At 44.8% G+C, this 25329-nt stretch overlaps 1 protein-coding gene across 11 annotated transcripts in view; it reads left to right on the forward strand.

Moving 5' to 3' along the window:
• Positions 1 to 25329, forward strand: part of PDE8B (phosphodiesterase 8B) — a gene marked incomplete at both ends in the record, with an annotated part of 235127 nt that overhangs the window by 169764 nt on the left and 40034 nt on the right. For 5 of the 11 annotated variants that reach the window (XM_080704433.1, XM_080704430.1, XM_080704440.1 and 2 more), the window contains 3 exons: positions 2683 to 2823; positions 4308 to 4396; positions 6507 to 6567. The exons of 2 other annotated variants lie outside the window; for them this stretch is intronic. In XM_080704433.1, the coding sequence (XP_080560559.1) occupies positions 2683 to 2823; positions 4308 to 4396; positions 6507 to 6567 (291 nt within the window). The remainder of the gene's footprint in view (positions 1 to 2682; positions 2824 to 4307; positions 4397 to 6506; positions 6568 to 25329) is intronic. 4 more of the 11 variants (XM_080704438.1, XM_080704439.1, XM_080704435.1 and 1 more) reach the window with 3 other exon arrangements.

A 25329-nucleotide genomic window follows, 5' to 3' on the forward strand; every position in this document is an offset into this window, starting at 1 on the left:
TAAAAGGCCAGATATAGTTCTGTTAGAGACCAAGAACAAATCCTACATTTCCCCACTTATGTCCAGGCTTGAGCAGTCGATTCTGTTTGTGAAGCACACTTGCTTATTTTATAGTGGGGAGTTGGATTGTGGTCCCAGTTGTGGTTCCCTCTAACTAACCTTCCCCACTTGTAACCTAACTGGTGATTGGAATGGGAACCGAGTCCTTCATTCTATAGCTGGCAATTGGTAGTGAGCAAACTTGTATTCTTGGGATAGGTAGTATGTTGATGGTGTCACACTGTGGTATAAATCGTCTCCTAGCTGCTACCATGAACAGAAACAGAAGCATACAGACAGTGGGTGCCCATAAAGAAGGAGGGATAGAGGAAGGAAGTGTCTCTGCATTGAAAGGGAAACTATATATATATATATATATATGTATATATATATATACACACATTATATATTTATATATTATTATATTTATATATTATATATTATATATATTATATATATTTTATATATATATTATAACTATATATATATTTTTTTTTGCGGTATTAGGTATAGAACCCAGGGGCTTTCTATCTCTGAGCTATATCCCCAGCCCTATTTTTTTGTTGTTGTTCTTTATTTTGAAACAGGGTCTCATTGAGTTGCAAAGGACCTAAGTAGCTGAGGCTGGCTGCAAACCATGATTCTCCTGTCTCAGCTTCCTGAATGCTGGGATTACAAGTGTGCGCCACCATGCCCAGCTGGGAAACTTATATCCTGAAATAAGACTTTATGGTGAACCCAGGGCACTGTTGCCTCTGTGGTACTTCACCAGGCCTTTTTATTTTTTATTTTGAAAGAGAGTCTTACTAAGTTGCTGGGGCTGGCCTTAACACCTACGATCCTCCTGTCTTAGTCTCCCAAGTAGTGGGATTATAGGCATGGACCAGCATGCCTGGTCCTCATGTTACTTTTAAATATACATCAGCAATCTGGAATATAAAACTCAAAGCAAAAGAAAGGAAGGATAAGTTGAATCAAGGGTGTTTTATGGAAAGGAATGATAAAATGACCCTTGCACCATAGAATTTGAGGATGAGTCATCATGGACAGGATATTTCATATATGTTCTTACTTGACACCAGCACCTTTATTAGGACACTCCAGCTGAATAATTTTGTGCCTTTTTGTGAATGTAGCTCATCAGTGCTCAGTTAGTAGCAGTTAAAATTTTGGAACAATAGCTATTATCTGTCTGTCTATCTATCTTTCTATCCATTTACCCCTTCCTCTTTGCCTCCATCTATTTAAACTATCTGTATTTGCTTTAAAACACTTCTATGATGGGTGCTTATCACGTTCCAGGAACAGTTCTAAGCATTTTACAAATACACCTTTATTCCTTAAAACAAACCCAAGCAGATACTACTATTATACCTATTTTACAGATGAGGAAATGGAGTAACAGAGGAGTTAAGTGATTTCTTCAAGGTAATGTAGCTAGTAACTGGCAGAGCCAGGATTTGAACTTGGGTGCCTTGGTCCCAGAGTCATGTCCTAGAGGACCTGCTTCCTGAGGTTACTGGATCCTTGGTGTGCAAAAAGGGTCATGATTTCTCCCCTATTTTACAACCTAGTGGGGAAAGCAGAACACACATGCATGAAAATGAATGAAATGACAACCAACAAATAAGGAAAGAAATATTCTCTAATATATGTACTCACCAGATATTTTCTAAACAATCCTGAGTATGCCAGGGTAACTCAGAATAGCCTTGGTCAATATCCAGTAGGAGAGAATATACACTGAAGTTTAAATTCAGCGTAATTATGACACCAGAGGCCTGCACAGGAGTCATTGGTAGCTCTTAGGATTAGCCACAGCTCAGACCAAGCAGAGATCAAGGAAAATGTCCAGTGTGGGGACTGGTGAGGCAAAGATGAGGAAGGACATGATAGGCAGCAGAGCACATGAGGAATGGCCCAGGAGGAGCAAAGTGGTCCACCACTTAGGAGTTCACCAAGCTTACAGTGATGACCTGTCCTGTGTTAGTGATGGGGCCAGGAGAAGTCTAGAAACCCATGAACACAATGTCACAGCCCCTTCTTCAACGACACCCCTAGGGCCTGATGGCTAAAGCATCCTCCCAATCTCTTCAACTTCTGGGGTGAATAGAAGCCAGGTTCCCAAGATAATAATGCCCCTAGTGTCCCTGCACCACTCAGCTCATGACCGCTTTTATCCTCATGGAGGGCAAGAGTGATTGAAGTTGGTGAGAACATTTCTGAAGCAGCAGATGGATGGAAATTGTGTCCAGAGAAATCTGTGCCCAGGTGCAGTGCGCTCGCATCCCTCCACATTCTGTTCTCATGGCCTCTCCACTCATTTTCTCTTCTGGTGCCTGTGCTTCTCAGAAAGAAATCAATGGCTGAGAACAGGAGCCATAAGTCAGCCAAGGCAATGGACCTAAATTCTGGGACCCCAACAAGATTTTGGAAAGTTCTAAGTCTGCTGACCTCCAAGTGCACTGTGGGGCTCCTCTCCTCTTGCCTTCTCCAAGCCCAGTATCTAAAGGGAGTTGGGGAAGAAAGGGCCTAGTGGCATCTTTGTTAGAGAACAGTTGTCCAAGGACCTTCTTGCTTGATACTCCTGTGTTTCAGTGTCTCCCTATGGACACACTGATCTGTACTCCCTCCTGTTAACAGTATGTCAACCCAGCCTTTGAAAGGATGATGGGCTATCACAAAGGGGAGCTCCTGGGGAAAGAACTTGCCGACCTGCCTAAGAGCGACAAGAACCGGGCAGACCTTCTGGATACCATCAATACGTGCATCAAGAAGGGAAAGGTGGGTGGAGCCAGCGAGTCCAATCCACGCACCCTCCCCAGTGCTTTTCTTCCTGAGAGTTCTATGTCCCATTCCTAAATGGCTTCCTTAATAACATCATAATGAAGTGAAAGATCTCTAATGTTTGCAAAAGAAGCCAGCAGGATAGTTCATTTTGGATCTCAAGTGAATCTAGATAGGGCTTATCATGATGATACCAGAGTTGATGGTTTTTTGAAAGGACATTTCATCCTTCATGAGAACCTATCTCCCAATCTCTGCTGCAATATTGTGCCTATCTTTGATCAGGGTTCTACCCAGAGAGTTGCTGTGTGTTTTTTAGTTTATCAGTGTATTGGGGACTTAATAGTGGTTTGGATGAGTAGGCTTAGTTTTTTGACAATTAATGTTTTTCCATTCTTCTTACTCATCAGTTTAATATCCACTGGTAGTTTGCTTCTCCCTGCCCCAACTCTTCCCCTAGTGGTCTCCACTTTATCTGAGTAGGTGAAGGTGTGATAGAAATGCAGGAAGAATGTCTCTTCCAGTGAGGAGAGGGCCCTCAAAGCTGGAACCCCTGCACAATTTCTTCTAAGCACTCAGGGTACTTCCTCACATATTATTTCTTTCATCTTCCTTTCTCTGCTGTGCAACAGTTTGATAAATATGGTCTTCATTGAATGGGATTATTTTATAGAAATAAAGCAAGTCTGGATTATAAATGATGGCAAAAATTAATTTAAAAAAAATTGGAGCAATAAAACTTGAAAACTACTTTGTAAACTAAAAATGTTTTTTGCTCCAAGAATCTAGCCGAGTGTGTGGTGACCCTAATGTGCGGCTCATTAGCCAGGCCATGTGTGAGAAGAGAGCAAGGAATTTCTGCAGAGAATCTCAGTTTCTGACTTAACCCCTCCCTCCAGAAATAGTGCAGGTTCCTAGGGCACCCTTCTGCCAGGTGCCCAGGTCCAGAGACAGCAGTAATCTTCATGCTCCCTGGGCATCACCCGTGGAAACTGGGAGGAGCCAGAGTGACCTGGGAGAAGCCTTGGCTGGGAGGCCCCTGGAATGTTACAAAGCTGGGGAGCTTCAAGGAGGAATGCAGAGATGTCAACATATAATCAGAGCCCCCACTGGGTCAGTCAGAATCTCTGAACCTCGCTCTGCTCATGTGTAAATTAGGGATGATGGTATCGAGGCCATAGGTGGTTATGAAGGTTTTGAGGGAGATGTTTCGAACCTGGTGCCATGGAACTGTAGGGCAAATTTCACCCACTGGCCAAGCGTCCCGGCACCTAGGACAGTCACTGTGGCAGTGGATGGTTGATCTTGGGGTCTCGTCTTTATACATCATGACATCAGCATTGCAGTGAACACAACAGTAGAGCAGCATTGTGTGAAGTGTGATGAAAGTCTGTGGGGACTTTTTGCCAACCCTCTAAGGCCTCTGTAGGGCCAGCTCTGTGGCTCGGCTGAAGGATTAAGAGCTCTCTTTGTCCCTGTAGGAGTGGCAGGGGGTTTACTATGCCAGACGGAAGTCCGGGGACAGCATTCAGCAGCACGTGAAGATCACCCCGGTGATCGGCCAAGGAGGGTGAGCTCAAACTCCTCAATACTTCTAGGGGAAGATAAGACACAGGGCCCGGTGGGCATGCACCAGCCTGCCATCGCAGCCCAGGTGTGCACCTTGGAGCCACACAGGCAGCAGGCTTGTGCCAGGTGTGGGATGTGTCAAGGGCACCTCTCCCCGGCCAGCAGCCCCCCCAGACAGGTTTCCCTCCCCTTCTCCTGCTCATGGCCTTTCGTGAAGCATCACCCCCACCCCTAACTGCCCACCTCCATCTAATCATATGTGGTCCCGTTATTCCCAGGACCCTCTGAGGGTACTTGATGTCTAGACTGTCCCTCCTCTAACATCAGGTGACCTCAGACCAGGGCTCCTGGCTTCATCCCTCAGCCCACAAGGAGCCAACCTCTGTCCTTCCTGAGGCCTCAGCTCTTTGCTGGTTCTCTCCAGACCAGCTCTGGGCTTATTGGAAGGTGTCTGAGCAGCAGCTGAGAGCATCCGATTCCCTGGACCCCCAGATTTCCAGAGAAGCCTGTTATATTGGTGGAGAGATAAGGAAAGTGTACAACTCCCATCTTTTTCCCAGTTGAACTTTCAGAGGAAGTTCACAAATAAGCCTTTGTGAACTAGCTTACAGGTCCACAACAGAACAATAGTTTATTATGGGCACATGACAGGTGATATTTGGGAGAAAAGTTGAGATGGCCTTTATCATGTCAGTAACTGGAACCAGAGAGTCCTGCGTGTCTTGGACTATCAGAGTTCCTTGCATATTGCTGTGCAATTTGAAAACTAGATATCTTATAACATCTGTGAAGAATTTGTATGTTGTTTCCCCTTCAGTCTTACTTATTTGGGCTGTTTGAAAATTGTTCTCCTATAAGTTCAGAGACCACCACCTGACATTTCATGCCATTTTGTAACTTGGGTCTCCCCTTTGACTTGGCTGGAGGTTGTGGCCTCCAACAGCCCCCTAACTAAGGTTTACCAGCCACCAGAGAGACCATCTAGGTTCTCCTCCTAATGGCCCGCCTTGGTGTGGCCATGTCCACTAGTGGCCAGGCACGGAGCCACGGAAGAAGGTAATGCCATGGCATGTGTCTGACATCATTTTAGACCATCTTTCAGGAACTTGAAGCTAAGAGCCACTTTTTATGTGTGTGACCAGAATCATTAGGTCACCAAAGCAGAGGACACATACTATTGCCTGGTATTTTCTGTCAGAATACATTTTTCTGACTTGACAGATGAGAGAAAGGAATTCTTTTATCTAGACACAATTTCCAGTGTTATTTTCCCTAATTGTAGGCAGTGAGCTATCAGAGGCAATTCTGAATAAAAGTAGGGAAATTTTACCCCTTCCTATTTAAATGAAGCTCATTATAGAGTAACCAATATTTTCTAGGCTTTCTTCAGAATCCTCTGAGAAAAGTGAACCGGGGGTGGGGGGAGGAGGGTGCCTCAGAGCTTCTGGGGTATATACACTCCTTAAATGTCAGAGTATTACTCTTAGTTAAAAAAACAAAAAAACCTTAAGCTGGTTTTTGCTCAGGGCTGGGACACTGGCCATCTTTCTCCTGGTTTCCTTTGTGGTAGTGAGCAAGGCCATAGGCTGAATTTCAGAATTCTGTTCCTGACCTTGAAATAAGAGGATTTTTCTCTGCCCGAAAAAAAAAAAAATGCCATCATTAGGACAATCATAGTATGAGACAGTATGGAATTTTAATATAAAATCAGCAACCACGAAATTTGGCCATTGCCCAAAATGAGCCTTTTGCTTTTTGTATAAGCAATGAAATTATTTGTGCCAGCAGAATTAAAACCAATTTATCTACAGTCTCATTTCATCCTGTCACTAAAGTTATCTAGGTACTACATTTCAGGAGGCTGTTACAAAATGAAATATCCATTAGGAAGGTGTCTCTGAATTACCAGAGAGGCCCATTTTTGAAAGTGTGTGTGGGACCAGTGTAGAGAATGTGTTTTCAGTGGCTTGGATTTTGCTTGAATTCAAAATCTGCCCCTCTGAAGGACTCTGGAGTTTTGTCTTAAGAAGACTCTGTTGATGTTTTCATATGCTGACTTGTTGAATCCACTTGCATCTGACTCACTAATAACTGATTGTTTATGTTATTAGGAAAATTAGGCATTTTGTCTCCCTCAAGAAGCTGTGCTGTACCACTGACAATAACAAGCAGGTACGGTATGCAGCCTCCTCCCTTGGCGCGGTCAGCTGGCCACGCCTTGCATCCTCATCACTGTTCTCTGCTTGTCTTTCTCCGTATCTTGTTATAGAGTTGCCAGTTGAGAAAGTGTATGGGAAAAGTAGATACCTCTGATAGATAGTTTTCAAAAAGACCCCTGCAATTCTCTTACTTACTTCATTAGTAGGGCACACTGGTTATGCTGTGTCCTGTGGCTGACTTGCCAAGCTGATATATTTTATGATATAAAATTCTTCCTCCAAACCAAAAAAGAATCATTATCAAAAGAATCATTCCAAATTAGCCCTGTGATTTTAATGTGCTGCTATAGCTAGGAATTTTCTAAGATCATTTTATAAAGGAGAGTAAAGGGTTTTTTTTTTCTATATGACTTATACTTTTACGAATTGATCACAAGGATTTTCACCTCATGAGCTATAATTTATCAATTAAAAAGTTTACAACAAACCTAATTACCAATGATCTACTTTTGTAATTTTTGTGTGTTTGTGTGTGGTTCTGGTGTTCCTGGAAGCCTTCTACCTCTAGGGTACACTCCCAGGCCTACTTTATATTTTTATTTGGAAACAGGGTCTCTTAAGCCAGCGAGGCTGGCTTCGAACCAACGCAATTCTCCTGTCTCCGCCTCCCAAGTGTTGGGGATCATAAGTGTGCGCCACCACGCCCAGCTTACTTTTGAAATTTTATTAAATACTGCCTTTAACTTTGATGAAGATTTTAAAAGCAGGACAGTGTCTCTGTGGGATTTCAAGGGCGTCTGGGGCAGAATCCACTGCGCTGTGGGTGGTGGCGACCTATAAAGTGCAGGATGAGGGGCATCATGGCCAGGTGAGAAGCTGGACCTGGGCTGGTAGGCTGGTGGGACTGGAGAGATGGTGGGACTGGGCCCAGCAGCTTCACAGAGCACACAGTCAGTGCCTCGGGACATTGAAGGTATCCAAGGCCATGTATTTGTTCATAAGATTTAGTCCAACCTGGGAGGTGGAGACAGGAGGGTCGTGCAGGTTCAAAGCCAGCTGCACTGGCTTAAAAGACCCTGTTTCCAAAAATAAACTAGGTCTGGGAGTGTAGCCGGGAGGTAGAAGGGCTTCCAGGAACTCCAGTACCACCAAAAAAAAAAAAAAAAAAAAAGATTTAGTCCAACCTAAAATGCTTCCTTCAGCACAGAATTTAATCTGGAATGAGGAAATTTCCAGTTAATACCACAGAGTCATGCAGAGAAGAAAGCCCTGGGAGACTTCTGGGAAAGGACGGGATCAGGCTTTTATAGAGAGAAGAAAAATATTCAGACAACCTTATTGAGGCATTTCTCCAGGAGGAGAAATGAGGTCTGCAGGAGAAGTGGCATGGGTGGAGGGGACAGGCAATCCCAGCCCAGAGTCTCTTAGAAATAAAGTGCCAGACACAGGCAGTGCTAACCGCCCCTTCTGGACTGTGGACCCACAACAGAGGTCACAAGTCCACAAGCACACCCTCCCCCCCATCCAGCCCCACCCCTCCTTCTTCCCTTTCTCCCTTAATGTGGGACCTCCAGTCTCCTTGTTAGCAGTCTCCTTACAACTCCATGTGTTCAAATCCTACCAGTCCTCCATGGTCGAGCTGAAGAAAGGTTAATTTCCCACCACCCTCCCCAGGCCTTCTTTGCTTTGTGTCACCCCCCCCCTCCAACTTGTCATAGCTATTTGTGTGCCAACCTGCCTGCCCCTCTCAGTCTTTGTGTGCCCAGCTGCCCGGCACATAGTAGGCCCTCAGGCTGTTATTAGCTTGAATGACTGGAGGTCTCAGTCCTGGCCTCCTGCCTGCTGTGAGTTCTTCCTGCCACACAGGGAAAGCTGACGAGCCATTAGCGCAGGACTTGAGGACTCAGGAGCAAGCGAGGGCCACCTCTTCTTCCCTGACACTCTAAATAGAAACGCCTTTACTGCCGTGAATCAGCGGCTGTTCTGAGAAGAGCAGAAACGCAGAGCTCAGATACCCTGAGCCATTGACGTCATCTAATGGTGCTGCACAGGCCTAGAGAGACTCTTAGATTTTCCAATAATAAAGCATTTTTATCCCTCTGGCTGGCTCGGTGCTTTTCCTCCTCGTGGAAGGAGGCTGAAGTGCCTGGCGATGGCTGCGTGCCGGGGGAGGGCTCCCGGATGGGGAGCAGTCTGTCTACGGGCGTTCCGGTGGCGCTGCTTTCAGGGGTTTAGCCCTGACGTCAAAATCGACCCATGGGTTTGCATTTTAATGAGGGATGAAATGGTAAGCCAGGCGGCTGGCTTCTGCTCCTGCTTGTCATCAGCAAAGATTTCTCTTCCTCTGTGAGCCCTGTAGCTTTTGGAAGAGGCTGGAAATGCTTGGTGAGGTTTGCCGTCATCTCCCCCTTCACCACTAACACTTTCTCCCCAGAGGTGTACCGCACACCTGCTCTGTGCTGGCACCAGAGATGCAGAGTCCCTTCTCCAATAGTCATGGAGTCACAGACAAGCAAAGGGTTAAACAGAGCCCAACGCAGGGGAAGAGAGAACCGAACACTGGAGAAGCACAAGTCCAGGGCCTAAGGAGGCTGGCAAAGATGGGTTGGATTCTTGAGTTTTTAGCTTAGTTTTGGTACTGGAGAGTGAACCCAGGGGCATTCTACCTCTGAGCTAACACCCCAACCCTTTTTATTTTTTATTTTTGAAACAGTCTCCCTATGTTGCTGAGGGCCTCGCTAAGTAAGTTTCTGAGGCTGGCCTTGAACCTGTGTCCCCCTGTCTCAGCCTCCCAAGTACTGGAATTATAGGCATGCACCACCACCACCCCCCCAGCTGGCAAAGGTGTTTTGAGGTATCATCTAGAACAAGAACAGCACACTGCAGCCTGCAGGCCAGAGGTGGGCTGTTTGCAAATGCAGCTTTAGCAGAACATTACCATTTTCTGTGGCTACTTCTACACCACAGCAGCAGAGCAGCGCAGCTACAGCAGAGGCCACATGGCCTGCAAGCCTGGAGCATCTACTGGCTGCCTTTCTACAGAAAACACATGCCAACCCCACTTCTAGGGTATAATTCTTTCTTTCTTTCTTTCTTTCTTTCTTTCTTTCTTTCTTTTTTTTTTTTTTTTGGACTATGGTTTGAATCCAGGGGCATTCTACCTCTGAGCTATACCCTAGTCCTTTTAATTTTTTTTAACAGGGTCTTTCTAAGTTGCTGAGAATCTCCCTAAGTTGTTGAGGCATGCTTCAAACCTACAGTTCTCCTATCTCAACCTCCCAAGTACTGGGATTATGGGCATGTGCCACTTGGCCTGCCTAATTTTCTTTCTTGACTATCCCCCTTTCTTAGACCAATAATAGTCGAGGCCCTCTTAATCCCCCCCAACAGACAACACACACATCCTTTGCCTTCATGCCAGCCCCTGCGTCCTATCAGAAAGTCTGTCTGAGCCCCTTTATACCCACATTGTGGACTTGAGGACCTAGGTTCCCTAAAGCCTTTTCCTTTCATGAAATAAAAATCAAACTCAAATACATGACTCAAACTGTGGAATTCACGGATCTGCAGCCATGGTCCAAGAGTCAGATTTACACAGGGAAAAGGAGGTGTCCAAGACCCCAACAGGCATGTCATGTACCCACGTTCTCCTCCAAACCTTGACCATGAGCATATAGAGAGCACAGCAACTCTGAAATCCAGCATGGTGGTGGCAGGCTTAGGGCCCCTGGGAAAGAGTATGGATGTCTGTGGGGAGGAGGACAGGGCTGCGCTTGGCAGTGTTCCTCAGGAGGCATGATACAGGGGACCCTGGAGAAACCACAGGGAGGTAAATGTCTCTGGTCCCATAAGGGAAGTGGTTTTCTTGCAAAGCCTGGGAGCACAGCCCACCCAACGATCAGCTCAAGAAAAGATGCTGAATTCCATTCCACAGTGGGGGCTATGTGCAGGGGGAGAAGGAGGCCAGGCTCAGAGGAAGCATGCATTCTGCTTTCTAGCTAACCAAGGATCCAGGACAACAGCTGAATGGGAGCAAAGTGAGACCAGTCAGATCTGATTTTGCACAGGGCTTTTCAGAGCCAGAAAGCGGGGGCCCTGATTCTGGGACCCCATTGACCCCCATCTTCAACCTCATTTCACAGCGGGAAAGTGGTTTCTACCGTGAAAAACAGGAAGGGCAACCTCTGGATAGAAAGCAGCTCTTTAACTGGGATAAATTGGGCTGCATGGAAAAACTGGTTTCTTCCACTGCAGACTGATGGCGGCGTTGTCACGGCCGGAGATCAGCCTGAGGACTGAGACGTGGGCGTCTCAGCGTCAAGGGCACTTTCACATGTAACTCCATGTAACTCCTGTGAGAACAGTAGAAACAGAAACAGGGCCCTGGAGAGGCCGTCTTACAGTGATGAAATCTCACACCGAAATACAACTTTTTGAGGTTTACACATATTTTGTTTTATAGAAAGCCATTTAATCTTGAAATTGTACAGATTCGGGAAAAAGTAGAACTGTAATAGTAATATGGGAGTAGGAAGGAGAGAGATAGCTTCCTCAGTTTTGTGAAGAATTTATGTGCAGAAAGAGGGTCTAGGCCCTGGAGGCATAAGCAGGGGAAGGTTCTAAGGGATAATCTTAGGCTCAGCATAGGGGAAATTCACTTAATAGAACTAACCAAAGGTGGTAGCTTTAGTGTATAGTGAGTTCCTCACCATGGGAGGTAATCAAGTAGAAGTAGACTGAGCAGTCAGTGGGAAAACTTGTCTGAGAATTCACTAGAGGATGAATTACATGGGTGGTTCTCAAAGTGTGGTACCTTGGAGCAGCAGCAACAGCCTTGGGAAATCGTTAGGACTGCAGAATTGGACCCAGAGTCAGAAACTTTGGGGGTTGGCCTTGCGTTCTGTTTTAATGAGGCTTTAAACAAGCCAAGGTTTGAGAGCTACTGACCGAGGTGAATGGTGTCAAGACTCAGAGGGTGTGAACTCTGATCATTAGTTCATGAGTAGGGTCTGGGTTAAAAATAGAAAAGGTTGTTTTCAGTATTCTTCTAAATTGTTTTCAGTATTCTTCTGGGCTTCCCCTTCCACATTATCATTCCATGTAGAGTTTTGATCTGTGTGTAACCAATATATATCTCATGTGATAACAAAAAGAATATTTGAATATTTACGTCTTCTTCAAGGCACACACCCAAGTGTGACTTCTTTAACTGACAACATGCTCTCAGATGCCTGTGAAAGTGGCTGTTCACATTTAGAAGTTTATGTCATTGATGTATTACCATAGTACAGAGTTTGTCTATTTCTCTTATTCGCAGCAGGTATCCTGGAGTATTTCTTGGTATATTTGGGAAAGCCACTAAGTAAACAGAAGTGTCCAAATTTTTCCATGTAGTTGTGGTACATATTTACAAGAAGCTATTTAAAGAAAAGCCTATGATATTGCAAAATCACACCCCCCCCACCACGGGAAACTATATTTTGAACAGCCAAACCCTAACCAAGCAAGAACCGAGTACCTGCTGCAGGCGAGGGACCAGGGGAGCCTCGGAGGCCAGGAGACCACAGGTGCTTACAGCAGGGAGGAGGGACAGGAAGCACATTGGGAATTTAGTGACAGCATGGTGTGCGTGAGAGTGTCTTGGCTCAGAGGAGAGAGCAGCAACCTCATGTCTGGTGTTGGCGGCGGCTGCTTAAACTGATGAGCCCCTAGAGGGCTGAAGCTGAGAGGCAGGGAGGCGCTTGGCTGATGATGGGGGAGGGTAAGCGGAGGACATTCTGGGCCTGTGCACCTGCACTGAGCGTGGTGTGGGAGGAGGCTTCCTGGGCACAGGTAGATGCAGGCATTCTTCCCTTGGCAGAGAAGCTGGGCTCCGTAGAGAGCAGGCACCTGCACAGGGAATGGGTTTCTTTTCTCCCTTGTTTTCTCATTTTGTCTTCTCTGCCACATCACTAGATATTTTTAAGGCACATGATCCATGGTGGAGGATGGGAAAAAGAGAGGGGAAGAGAATGACAAGTCTGGGCTGGAAATAAAGCTTTCCTCTGTATGAAACCACTCATGCCCCTTACCAGTAATAACCTGCTCCAACAGAGAGTCCTGGCTCAACAAGCCCTGGATAGAGGCCTAACCATAGAGAAAAACCAGCTTAACCTAAGAAAAGTAAGAGCAAGCTGGGCATGGTCCTTTGCAACTCAGCGAGACCCTATTTCAAAATAAAGAATAAAAAAATAGGGCTGGGGGTATAGTTCAGAGGTAGAATGCCCCTGAGTTTCATCCCATAACTGCAAAAAAAAAAAAAAAAAAAAAAAAAGTAACATAGGTTTGGTAATAAATGAGAAACAGAAATAACTGAGCTATTTCTTAAAAATTAATGGTATCTACTGATCTCTAAGCCAATTACCACAACTGGGACTTAAAAAGGACTATGTTGGCTGGCCTTTGCATATGAGGAATTTTGTTTGCCTTTCAAATTAATTTTTAAATTTTTATTACACTTCGATATGACTATTGCAAGGTTCTGCTCACTCTAGAGATTTGCACTAATAGATACCAATAAATTTTATATCACTTAAGACCTGACTTGTGTTAGTTTTACTCACTTAACAATTTTTGATACAACTTTGTGAGTGTTATTGCTCTGGAAATTTTCCTTTTTGCAAAGCAGTAGCTAGTGGCTTACTCCTCCAAAGGAATTCATTCACTTCATGTTAAGGAGAACTGCTGAGGTTTGGGCGTTTGGCTTGGTTGAAGCTGAGCAGTATTCCTCTGTGGAGTGAGCCCTGATGGCCTCCTGGCATTCTGGCCCAGGGGAATTCACAAGGTGGGCGTGACAAGGGACATCACTATGTCTTTCCCTACATCTGCCCTTGCCATCCCACCATCCTGGCTCGGCTAAGGGACACCACCCACTCAGTGACCTGAGCCCTAAACCAGAGAACTTAGCATCCTGGCCTTCCCGTGCCCTGCCATCCGAGAGGACACTTGGTTCTGACAAATGCGTCTTCGTCACAGCTCTCACCCCAGGGCCTTTCCTCCACCCACTTCAGCCCAGCCATTAGGACCTCCATCTTGCCTTATCCCCACAACCAGCTCACACTGACTAATGAAAGCTGTTTCATTTCCTAGAGTTTTGTGAATCAGTTGTTAAATCGGCCATTATATATTTAAAAAAAAATAAGCTGTTGAACTGCGTGTGGTGGTGCACGCCTGTAATCTTAGCTACTTGGGAGACTGAGACAGGAGGATCGCTTACACTCAGGAGATCAGGCCCAGTCTGGGCAACATAGACTTCATCCCTTAAAAAAATAAATGATAGCCGGGCGTGGTGGCGCACGCTTGTAATCCCCGCGCTTGGGAGGCGGAGACAGGAGGATCGCGCAGGTTCGAAGCCAGCCACGCTGGCGTAAGAGACCCTGTTTCAAAAATATAAAATAGGTCTGGGAGTGTAGCCCGGAGGTAGAAGGGCTTCCAGGAACCCCAGTACCACCAAAAAAAAAAAAATGATAGCCGGGCGAGGTGGCGCACGCTTGTAATCCCCATGCTTGGGAGGTGGAGACAGGAAGATCACGCAGGTTTGAAGCCAGCCGCGCTGGCTTAAGAGACCCTATTTCCAAATAAACAGTATACAAATAGGTCTGGGAGTGTAGCCCGGAGGTAGAAGGGTTTCCAGGAACCACAGTACCACCAAAAAAAAAAAAAAAGACATATGTAAGAACCCAATTAAATTTTATTTCTTGAAATAATAAGTATTCAAAAGCTATCACTTCCTGAGCATGTTACTTTTATCTGTACTATGGAGTTTATGTACATCTATTTTATCTTTATTGTAGCAATGCCAGATAGAGTCTGCCACTGTGCAGGTCTTCCCACTCCACACTGAATGACATTGTGTTTACAGCTTCAATGACATTATGTTTCCAGTCATGGTGGGAATATTTTTCTAACAAGGAAATCAGCAAATTCTACAAATCAAGAATTATATTTTGTTGACATTTTAGATTTGAGAAAATATTAACAATACAGAATAAGCTTAGATTTACATCCTGTCTATAGCAGTTTTCATTGTGAATAATTCAAAGAAATTGGAGAACTATTCCTTCAATATTCAAAAATTAATATATGATTCAAGAAGTTGCTTACATCACTAATAGATGAGTGAAATTCCTACATAATCTTTATTTTACTTTCATCTTTTTTTTATTTTTTCTTTTTTTTTCTTTCTTTTTTTTTTTTTTTTTTTTTTTTTTTTTGGTGGTACTGGGGTTCCTGGAAGCCCTTCTACCTCCGGGCTCCACTCCCAGACCTATTTTTACATTTTTATTTGGAAACAGGGTCTCCTAAGCCAGCGTGTGCGGCTGGCTTCAAACCCGTGCGATCCTCCTGTCTCTGCCTCCCAAGCGCGGGGATTACAAGCGTGTGCCACCACGCCCGGCTTCCTTTTTCTTAATGTAATGAAAAATATCAATTAACATTCATGTTGAAACTCTACTTATCAAACACAATTATAGATTAGCTGGTACAAGAGGTCGGCAAAAATCAAAGCATTTTTATGGATTCAATTGACTATATAGAACATGCAATAAAGAGTATTTTAATTTTTTACTTTATTTATTTATGGTACTGGGATTGAACCCCGGGAATTTTTTTTTACCTCTGAGCTCTATTTTATTTTTTATTTTTGAAACAGGGTCTCACTGTTGCTGAGGCTGGCTTCAAATATTCACTCCTCCTGTCTTAGCCGCCCACATACGAGGATCACCGATGTATACCACCACGCCCAGCTAAGAGTATTTTACATTTTAATATTATTCAGGAATTGTGTTACGTATCCTTTAAATCACAAGCCAGGAAGTTTTTTTTCTCTTAGAGCCAGATGGTACATATTTGGGCCTCACAGTCTCTTTTGCAACTACTCAAGTCAACTCTGGCATCTTGGTAAGCAGCCATAGACTGGGTATACATGAGCTGGCAAGGCTGCATTCAAGGGCCAGCTGCTAGGCCAGAGTTCACTGACCTCTGCTTTAGAGTAGTAAAATTTATAATAAACTTACAGGCTAGCCAGAGCGTAAACCTCTCCACACACCCCAATGATTGTCATCTCGTCCAGTCCTCATTCTAAATGGCTCACCAGTGACTCCTTATCATCTGGGAAACATCATCAGGCATCACCAAGGGACATGCTCCAGCCGGGTGTAGTGATGCACACCTGTAATCCCAGTACTTGCGAGGCTGAAACAGGATTCAGGTTCAGAAAAACAGGTTCGAGGCAGCCCTGGCAATTTAGGGAGACTGTTTCAAAATAAAATTAATAGAAAGGGTTAGTGGTATAGCCAAACAACCAACCAAACAAACACACAAACAAAACAGATGATCCTGCCTACTCTTCCCTCTTTCCCTGCCACCTCATACTTTCCTACATTCCAGGCTTGCTCATGCCTCCGAGCCAGCCTGGGCTGCCACCTGCCTTCCCCTGACTTCTCTATATACCTGCCTCTCGGGGCTTTAGGGCCTGTGACCTGCTGGCTGTAAAGATTGAAGTAAATTATACCATGTAATTGGGGTTTATGCATGAAAGCAGGTTATAGTAGGGCAGTTTGGAGGTAAATGTGGAAGGCTAAGAATGGAGGTATTTAACTGTCTGCAGAGGACCTGGGGCATCTCTTAAGAAAAGCTAAAGCCTGAGCCCCTTCTGCTTGTGAAGGTCATCAAAGCCACTCACCCAGGACCATGTGTTGTTAGGCATGCAGTAATGTATGTTGCACATGGTCACTTCTAACTGCAGTGTTTCAGAATTCATTGTCCCATCCTACTTGGGCAGGAAACAGCCAGTACAAACCAAGAAAACAGGCAGAGTGTCACCTTCCCCTTTACCTAAAGAACCTTTTGTCCAATGGGAATCAGAGCAGCAGCGTTCATTGCTGAAGACTGTGTTCCTGCTTCTGGGCATCACTTATGTGGTCCCTCATTTGAATAATATCCAAGAACTAAATTCCAAGAAGCATGGTCTCCACCAGTGCTACTGATGGAAAAAGAAGTGGGGAGGAGGGAGAATTTGGAGTGCTCCTCATTACACTTGTTCTGTTCCATTTGAGGAAAGTCTGACCTGCATCCCTCCTCACTTGGTTTGCTGAAGAACTAGGACTTCAGAGACCAGATCCTAGAGACCAAAGAAAGATACATTTACTTGTCTCCATGACCTGTGCGTCCCTAAGGCCAGAGTCACGGTGTAAAGAGTGAGTTTAAGTGATACTTTCCCATGTTATTTGTTAGTCAACAGCAGATGGCCATGGGCAGGGAGGCTGAGCAGGTGTGACATCCATACTTGGAGTGAGTGGGAGGAAGGGAAGGGCCGGGTCCTGGGGCAGCCACTTGTTCCACAGATGCTTATGGAGCACTCCTACCAAGCATGAGCCAGAGCTAAGGCTCCGAGAAGAGAAGGGACAGGCAGAAGTGTGTTACTTACAGAACCCTACCCCTGGAGCTACAGAGGAAGGAAAACAGAGGCATATTCACAGGAAGCAGGCTGGACCTGTGGACTGCAAAAGTACCTCCAGGATGTCTCCTACACCTGTACCACAGCTCCAGGGACTGCAGCTCTCTCCGCCCTGTGTTAAGTGCTGAGAAAAGTTGGAAGACAGAGGGCCTTGACTGTGCTGCACACTGCAATTGGCTGGGAAATTGAATATAAATGACAAGTGGGTTGCAGTGGTGCATGCCTGTAATTCCTGTACTTGGGAGGCTGAGACAGAAGAATTGCAGGTTCAAGGCCAGCCTCAGCAACTTAGCAAGACCCTATTTCCAACAATAAATAAATAAATAAATAAATAAATAGGGCTAAGGGTGTAGCTTGGAGGTAGAAGGCCCCTGGGTTCAATCCCCCAGGATCAAAATAAATACATAAATGACAATCACAAAACGATAATGCCTGCATCCCTGGGGCATCAAGGAAATGGGTCTGGGGTGCAGGCTGGGCATGAAGGTTACTGAGAGTTCCCCAAGGGATTCCAGTGAGCCGCCAAGGTGGCAGCCACCAGGCTGGAGATGGAGCCTTGGAAGAACTTGATCTGGTATGATGAGATTAGGGTTGGGCTTGTTGGAGAGGGACAAGAGTGTGGTTTGACCAGAAAGCCATGGAGAGCAGACTGATAGAAGGATGGTTTATGTACTGTTTGCTCAGGGAGCACCAGGTACCATGGAACCGCAGGGGCAGGAACCATGCAATACCCTCCCTGTCCTTGTACCTCCTTCCTGGGCCCTTGGCACCGAAGGTGTCTGCTGAATGGATGTTTGGAGTGGTTTCTGGGAGCCAGGAGCCCTGTGTATGCTCCACAAGCCTTGAGAACAGGGAGCGCAGACTGGGCTTCTGGAGCAACTAGGCCCCCACAGAAGGGCCTATCTTCCCATCTCTCTCTGAACCTCCTAGCACAGAGCCAGGCCCACAGGAGGTACAGCCATTGGACAGCATGATGTTCTGAGCAGTCGTCCTTCTTGGGCTTGGATCTGACACCGGAGCTTGTCTAGCTGCAGGGCCCGACTCCACGGCACTCTCCTTCCTAATCACAGTGAGATTTGGGGCACGTGTAACGTATGCCCTGGTCTGCCTCTCAAGCCCCGTTACCTGACTCAGCTGACAGGGTTTTATGTTTTTCATTTCTCTTCTACATTAATGTTTCATGGCTGTGAGATCAGGTAGAGGAAGTAATGGTGTAGATGGGATTTATTTAGTTTTCTGTTTCAATTCAAATTTGAAAAATTCACCCTGGACCCATTAGGACATTTGAACTATTTTTTTTTCTTTTTTTTTTTCAGCAATCATCTTCAATAAATCAATATCTCTGTGACCCTACAGTGCTGAAACTTCAAATCTTGCATCTCTGTGTTTCACTGCCGGGGCCCAGATGACATAGCACACTGGCTACCCCATTAGCCACAGAAGCGCAATGTTCCGTGTAAGCAGCCATGTGCTGCTCTTGGTGATGCGGTTTATTCTTACAGAGGCAGCGTTAGCTAATTGTGTCTTTGTGTAAATGTCAAAGAATGAAATTGGGTGAACTAAGATGGCTACATGCTCTCTAGGTGATAGGATCTTTTCTCTGGTGTCAATAGGTGATAAACTCTTTGGGACCACCATTGTATATGTGGTCCATTGTTGACAAAAAGGTTGTTATGAGACATGTGACTATAGTTGAAGTGTAACAACCAGATATGTCCCTGGAGAGCAAAGAAGTGTGAAGGGGTGGTGTGGCCCCCGCAGTGAGAAGCTGGGTAACAGCAGCTGTGGGGCCGGGCCAGAGCTCTCAGGAGGGTGGCCTGGGATGGTGAGCTGTGCCAGTCAGGCCAGGCTTGGGCAGGGGCAGCCTCCTGCTTTGGAGACATCAGAGGGCAGATCACACCTGTCCACACCACCAGTGTCTCTGAGAACCCAATCACCTGCGCCCGGGGTTGCAGCAGCGCTGTGGGGCCCCGCTGATCCCCTGTACGCAACCTTTCTTTCAATCCGTCAGCATGCATCTGGAATTGTTTGAGCAGTGGCCCTTTAGTTATTTTCTGGATTAGGAACTTAAAAGGCACTGAAAGCAAAACATTTTTAAAACATCTAACCGAAAGTGTTGAGGGCTCCTGCCTGGCAGCCCCCTGGTGACCAGCAAGGACAATGAGTGCAAGGACCACTGAGTGTGTGGGGGGCGCTGAAGAAGATAGTGGGAGGTGGTCCCTGAGCAGCCTCCAGGGCACAGGCTGAAGGTCACCCAGGGGATCTCCAGACTCATTAGCTTCTACTGGATTAGGAAGGTAAAACTAGAAGGAAAGGGGGTTTTTCAACCATTCTTTATAGATAGCATAGACTGTTATTTGTAAATTTTTTAAAGAAAAGGGAATGTTAAGCCAGGCTTGGTGCCGCATACTTGTAATCCCTGCACTTGGGAGGCTGAGACAGGAGGATCGTGCAGGTTCGAAGCCAGCCTCAGCTACTTAGTGAGGCTCTCAGCAACTTAGCAAGACCCTGTTTCCAAACAAAATATAAAATAGGTCTGGGAGTATAGCCCGGAGGTAGGAGGCCTCTGTTCCACCCCAGGACCACACACAAAAAACAAAAGAGGGAATGTTAAAACATCAATTTCCTAGGTAAACACGTGTCTTCATGTGGAAAGGAAAGGAGGGGAAAACTTGCCTCATGTTGATCAGAATCGCCCTGTTCCCTGCTCGGCTGCCAAAGGCAAGCCAGCAAGTGGGTTAGCTTCTGCATTCCTCCTGGTTCCATGCTGTAGAGCAGAGAGACAGATACTGCAGCCCAGTGAATCCAGGCCTTGTCATGGGCGCCCTGCTAGCTCATCTTTCCAGCCATGACCTTGACCCTTGGTCCAGGAAATGCCAGCTTTGTAGCTTGGGGATTTGGATCAGAGCTGGGGCACATTATGGCAGTGGGCAGCCTTGCACAAGCTGCCCACCAGTTGTTCTTGCTAGTGAATCAGCTCCCCTGGCCACCTCTCTGGGTGGGCACTGGCTGGAGCAGAGAGGCTGGGTGACCTCTGTGAATGCTGCCTTCTCCCAGGAGAACATGAGGTCCTTAGATATGCAAATCATTAGATTCTCTGGAGAAATCTTGACCTCTAACATCCCATTGTCAGTAGCAATAATTAGAGAAGAAAGTGTTACCAATTGGACTTCTTTTTTGTGTGTGTGTGTGTGGTACTGGGATGGAGCCCTGGGGGCATTCTACCACCGAACTATATACCCCCAGCCCTACATTTTATTCTTTAATTTGAAACAGGGTCTTACAAAGTTGCAAAGGGCCTAAGTAGCTGAGGCTGTTCATGAACCACGATCCTCCTGTTTTAGCCTCCCCAATGCTAGGATTACAAGTGTGCACCACCATGTCCAGCCCATTTGGTCTTCTTGCTCCACCCCTCTTCTGTTCCAGAAGAGCCCTGGCTTTCTCCAAAACCACTGAACTAGCCAGGTATGGTGTCACACACCTGTTATCTCAATACTTGGGAGCCTGAGACAGGAGGATCGCAGGCTCACCACCGGCCTCAGCAACCTAGCAAGGCCCTTCACAACTTAGTGAGACTGTGTTTCAAAATAGAAAAGTGAAATGGGACTAGCAGCACAGCTCAGAGGTAGCATGCCCCTGGGTTCAGTCCCCAGTACCACGAAAATGAGGCAAACAATAAATAAAAACCACTGAACTAAAGCCATGTTCCTCTCCCAGTGCAGTCCACCTCCATGCCAGCTTTATCCCCCAGCTTGGCACTAAGATCATTTATTTCCACCTTTAACCCTTACACTGGCTCTCTGTTGCCTGTAGGTTCTGTCCATGGACTTGGCTCCCCCCCCCCACCACACACACACACATACATACACATACATACACGCATCCTTCCCTGGGGCCTTCTGTCCAGAAGACTCAATTACTTACCTTGGCTCCCAGTTCCATGGGAGCTCTTTAGAAACCTGGTTTTCCTCCCATAGTGTGTCCCCTCATGGTGGCTGCCTGTCCTTTGGGGCCCTCATTACCTTTATCTGCTGTGTCACAGCCCAGCATTGGGTCAGTTCTGTCCCTCCACACAAGTCATCCCAAGCAGTGATGAGTGTCTTCCCCCCTCTAGCCACAACCAAGGGCCTTACTCAGTGCTAGACTGACAGCTAATGAATTCAGAGGAAATTAGGTTATCTACAATTGCTTGTAATTAGGTTACCAACATCATGTCTTACAAGTCAATCCCTGGAAAGGTACTTAATGAACCACAAAGAAGGAATAAGACAGCTCCTGTTCTAGTCTTAGTGAGTGAAGTGGACAGTACTCAGATAAATGAAAACAGAAAGAAAAGCAAAGAGTTGTGGTTAGACCTCATCTTAAAAATGAGAGAGAGAGAGAGAGAGAGAGAGAGAGAGAGAGAGAGAGAGAGAGGTATATGAGATGTTTTATCCAAACAATTAGCCAGGTTTTCCTCTAAGTGAGATATTGAGGTGTGAGAGAGAACGAGGATTAAAGGACGACCCCACAGCATTGGCATTGTCAGGGCACTGACTGTTTCATGTCGTCAGAGGTGGCCAGGAATCTCGTGCACCAAATGGAGGAGTCCACTGGATGAGAGAAGTGGGAGGCCGCGGTGGCTGGTTCGCTGTGCTGGGCTGAAGTGACTGGTTAGATGTGCAGAGGAGAGAGAAAGCCAGGGAGACTCCAAAATGACCCCCTGTATCTAAATGTGGTGAAGCGTCATGCTGATAACTTACTGAGCATTTGTTTTGTGAGAGACTCTGGGCTTTTCAAAGGCATCATCTCAATTAATCATCAAGCCCACAAGCTAGTATTATCCTTATTCAACAGACAAAACTGGTACTCAGACCAGTCACACAGCCACAAAATGCCCCAGACTGGCATTGTACTTGGTGACCACCGCCAGCCCCTCCCGGTAATGCCTTTGAACAAATATTTTCATCAGCACCAGCCAGTCACAGCAGCTAGTACCCCCAGCCACTTGTCATAGAACATGAGCAGACACTGTGATAAAGACACACGTCTTACAAGTCATGTGACAAAGTTCACATTCCAGCCAATTTTTTCTCCAGTGTTTTGTTGTGAAAATTGGCGAGCATACGGCAAAGTTGAAAGACTTTTACAGTAAACACCTCAATACCTACCGCCTAGATTCCATCTTTAACGTTCCCTTATATTTACACGATCACATATCTCTTCAGATATATCTCTATTTTTTCTTCAATCATCTTGTTTTTCAAAAAAAATTATACTAGTACTTTTTCTCCTAAATGCTTTAGCAGGCATATCATTTATTAACTACACTTCTATATCTGCTTACATTTGATGTAATATTAATATAGAATGAAACACAGAGACAGCAAGTGTGCCTTAGTATGATCTTTGACACAGGCATGCATCTGTGTGACCGGAGCCCTTAATAAGGCAAAGCACATTCCACACCCCCCCCCCAGGTTCCTTCATTCCTCTCCCAGCTGATCTCTGGCGCCCCCCCAACAGACCCTTGAGACAACCATTGAGCTGATTTTTTTTCCCCTATAGAATAGTTTTGCCTGTTTAAGAATTTCAACTAAATGGAGTCATACAATTTGTATATACTTGTGTCGGGCTTCTTGCAACCAGCATAATGTCTTTTTATTATTGTTGCATTATAGTATACATATTAATGGAGTACAAGATGGTAGAGACATACATACACACATCACTCATTTAGCCCTTCCACAATTCCCACCCCATTCCCCTCTTCCCTCCCTCTCATGCTTGGCTTACTGATTGACTTTAATATGTTTATGAAAGTATATTAGGGAATTTCCCTCTTCCCCCTTCCTATCCCCCTTAGATAGGCCGCCTTATTTGCTTATCTCTGGTTTCTCCTTCCTTGTTTAAAGGTCCTCCTATGACTCTTTTTCTCCCTAGCTTCTACATATTAGGAAAAGCATCCAGTTTTTTACATTTTGTGACTGACTAATCTCACTTAACATAATGTTCTCCAGTTCCATCTATTTCCCTGCAAATGATGTAATTTTGTTCTTCTTTATGTTAGCCAGTATAATGTCTTTGAGATTTGTGATTTTGAGTGTATCAATTTGGTACTCTTTTTTTTTATTGCTGAATAGCATTCTACTGAGTGACTGCCCCATAGTTTATTTATTTTTTTCTCTAGCTCTAGTTGGTTCCTGTCTTGGGACATTATGAATAAAGCTTCTGTGATGATTCTTACACAAGCACTTTTGTGAATATGGATTTTTGTTTCTCTTGGGAAAATACCTAGGAGCAGACCTGCTAGGTCATATCTTAAGTATATGCTTACTTTTGTAAGAAACTATCAGTTCTTTTCCCAGAGTAGTTTTATTATTTGATATTCCCAAGAACATTAAATGAGAGTTCACAGCTCACACATATCTTGGCCACACCTCCTTGTCAACAGTTGGACTTGCCAGTCTTTATGATTCTAGCCATTCTGTTAGGTGTGTAGGTTTTAATTTGCACTTCTTCGATGACTAATGATTTTGAACAGTTTTTTCATGCATGACTGTTCTTTTTATATCATCTTTTGTAAAAAGTCTGTTTAAAACCTTTGCCATTTTAAGTGGATTTTTTATTGAGTTGTAGAAATACTTTATACATCAATTTACAAGAAGATATGTTTATTAATATTTTCTTCTACTCTGTGACTTTCATATTAATATATTTTGTGGTGCTGGGGATTGAATCTAGGGACATTCTACCTCTGAGCTACACCCCCAGCCCAATTTTTTATTCTTTTTTTTTTCATTTTTTTATTTATTTACTTTTTTTGAAACAAGGTCTCACTGAGTTGCAAAGGGCCTCACTAAGTAGCTGAGGATAGCCACGAACAGTGGTCCTCCAGTCTCAGCCACCCAAGTACTGGGATTACAAGCGTGTGCCACCACGCCCAGCTTTTCATATTAACTTAACAGTGTTTTCATCAGTAGAATTTTTAATTTGACAATTAATTGATAATTTTCTTAATTTATCAACGTATTATATTTATTACTTTTTGACCTACCTAAGAAAATATATTTTGTATTTCCCCTTAAGAGTTTTAACTTTTACAGTTAGGTCCATAATTCATCTGGAATTACTTTTGGTTTATAGTGTCAGATGGGCTCAAACTTAGTATTTATCCATATCTGGTTATTGAAATTTAAGCATCTTTCTTCACTAGATTGCTTTGCCAAATGATTGTAAGGTTTAAGTCTGTTTCTTGACTCTGTTCTGTTGCACTGATCTATTTGTCAATCCAGATGTCAGCTGCATACATACTTTCTTAATTATAGTAAGTCTCAAAGTCAGGTCATGTAAATTCTTCAACTGACTTGGTATTCTATGCTATTTGCATTTCTATATAAATTTTAGAATTAGCTTGATAACATTTACCCTACAACCTACCAAGTTTATTATTAGTATTGCATTGAAGCTATATATCAATTTTAGAGAATCAAGTTTTTTTCCCCTGTGTGGTACTGGAAATTGAACCCAGGGACATTCTACTTCTGAGCTATATACCCCATGCCCTTTTTATATTTTTTATTTTACTTTTTGTGTGGTACTAGGGATGGAACCCAGGGGCCTTCTACCGTTGGGCTACACTCCCAGACCTATTTTATATTTTATTTGGAAACAGGGTCTAACTAAGTTACTGAAAGCCTCACTAAGCTGCTGAGGCTGGCTTCAAACCTGCAATAGTCCTGTCTCCGCGTCCCAAGTACTGGAATTACAAACATGCACCACCATTCCTAGCTTCTATTTATTAATTTATAGCAGATCTTGCTAAGTTGCCCAGGCTAGACTCAAACCAGAACTCTCCTGTCTCAGCCTCCCAAGCACTGGGATTATCAGCATGTGCTACCACACCCATCTGAGCAAATCAAATTTTAGTGATATTGAGTCTTCCAATCCATGGATGTGGTGAACTTCTCCATGTGTTTAGTTCTCTAATATCTCTCAGCAGTGCTGTTTAGTTTTCAGTACAGAAGTCTTTGCGTGTATCTCAATAATGTTGATATATTGTTTTGGAAGTCCCAAGGCCATCCCTCTGGTGATTAACTATATAAGTGGGAGGGTTCAAAGGCAGTTGTATATGTGGTTATAGTTTATAACAGCAATCAGAAAAATGAAAACCCACGCCGGTCACAGTCTGAAGGAAACCATACATCGGCTTCCAGTGTTCCTTCCCTCCCTTTTACAACAACAGAAACGTGCAGTATTTTCACAGGGACCAAAGTTCAAGGATCTTATTGTTATTCAGTT

The sequence above is a fragment of the Muscardinus avellanarius genome, assembly GCF_963383645.1.
Source record: "Muscardinus avellanarius genome assembly, chromosome: 1".
NCBI lineage: Eukaryota > Metazoa > Chordata > Mammalia > Rodentia > Gliridae > Muscardinus > Muscardinus avellanarius.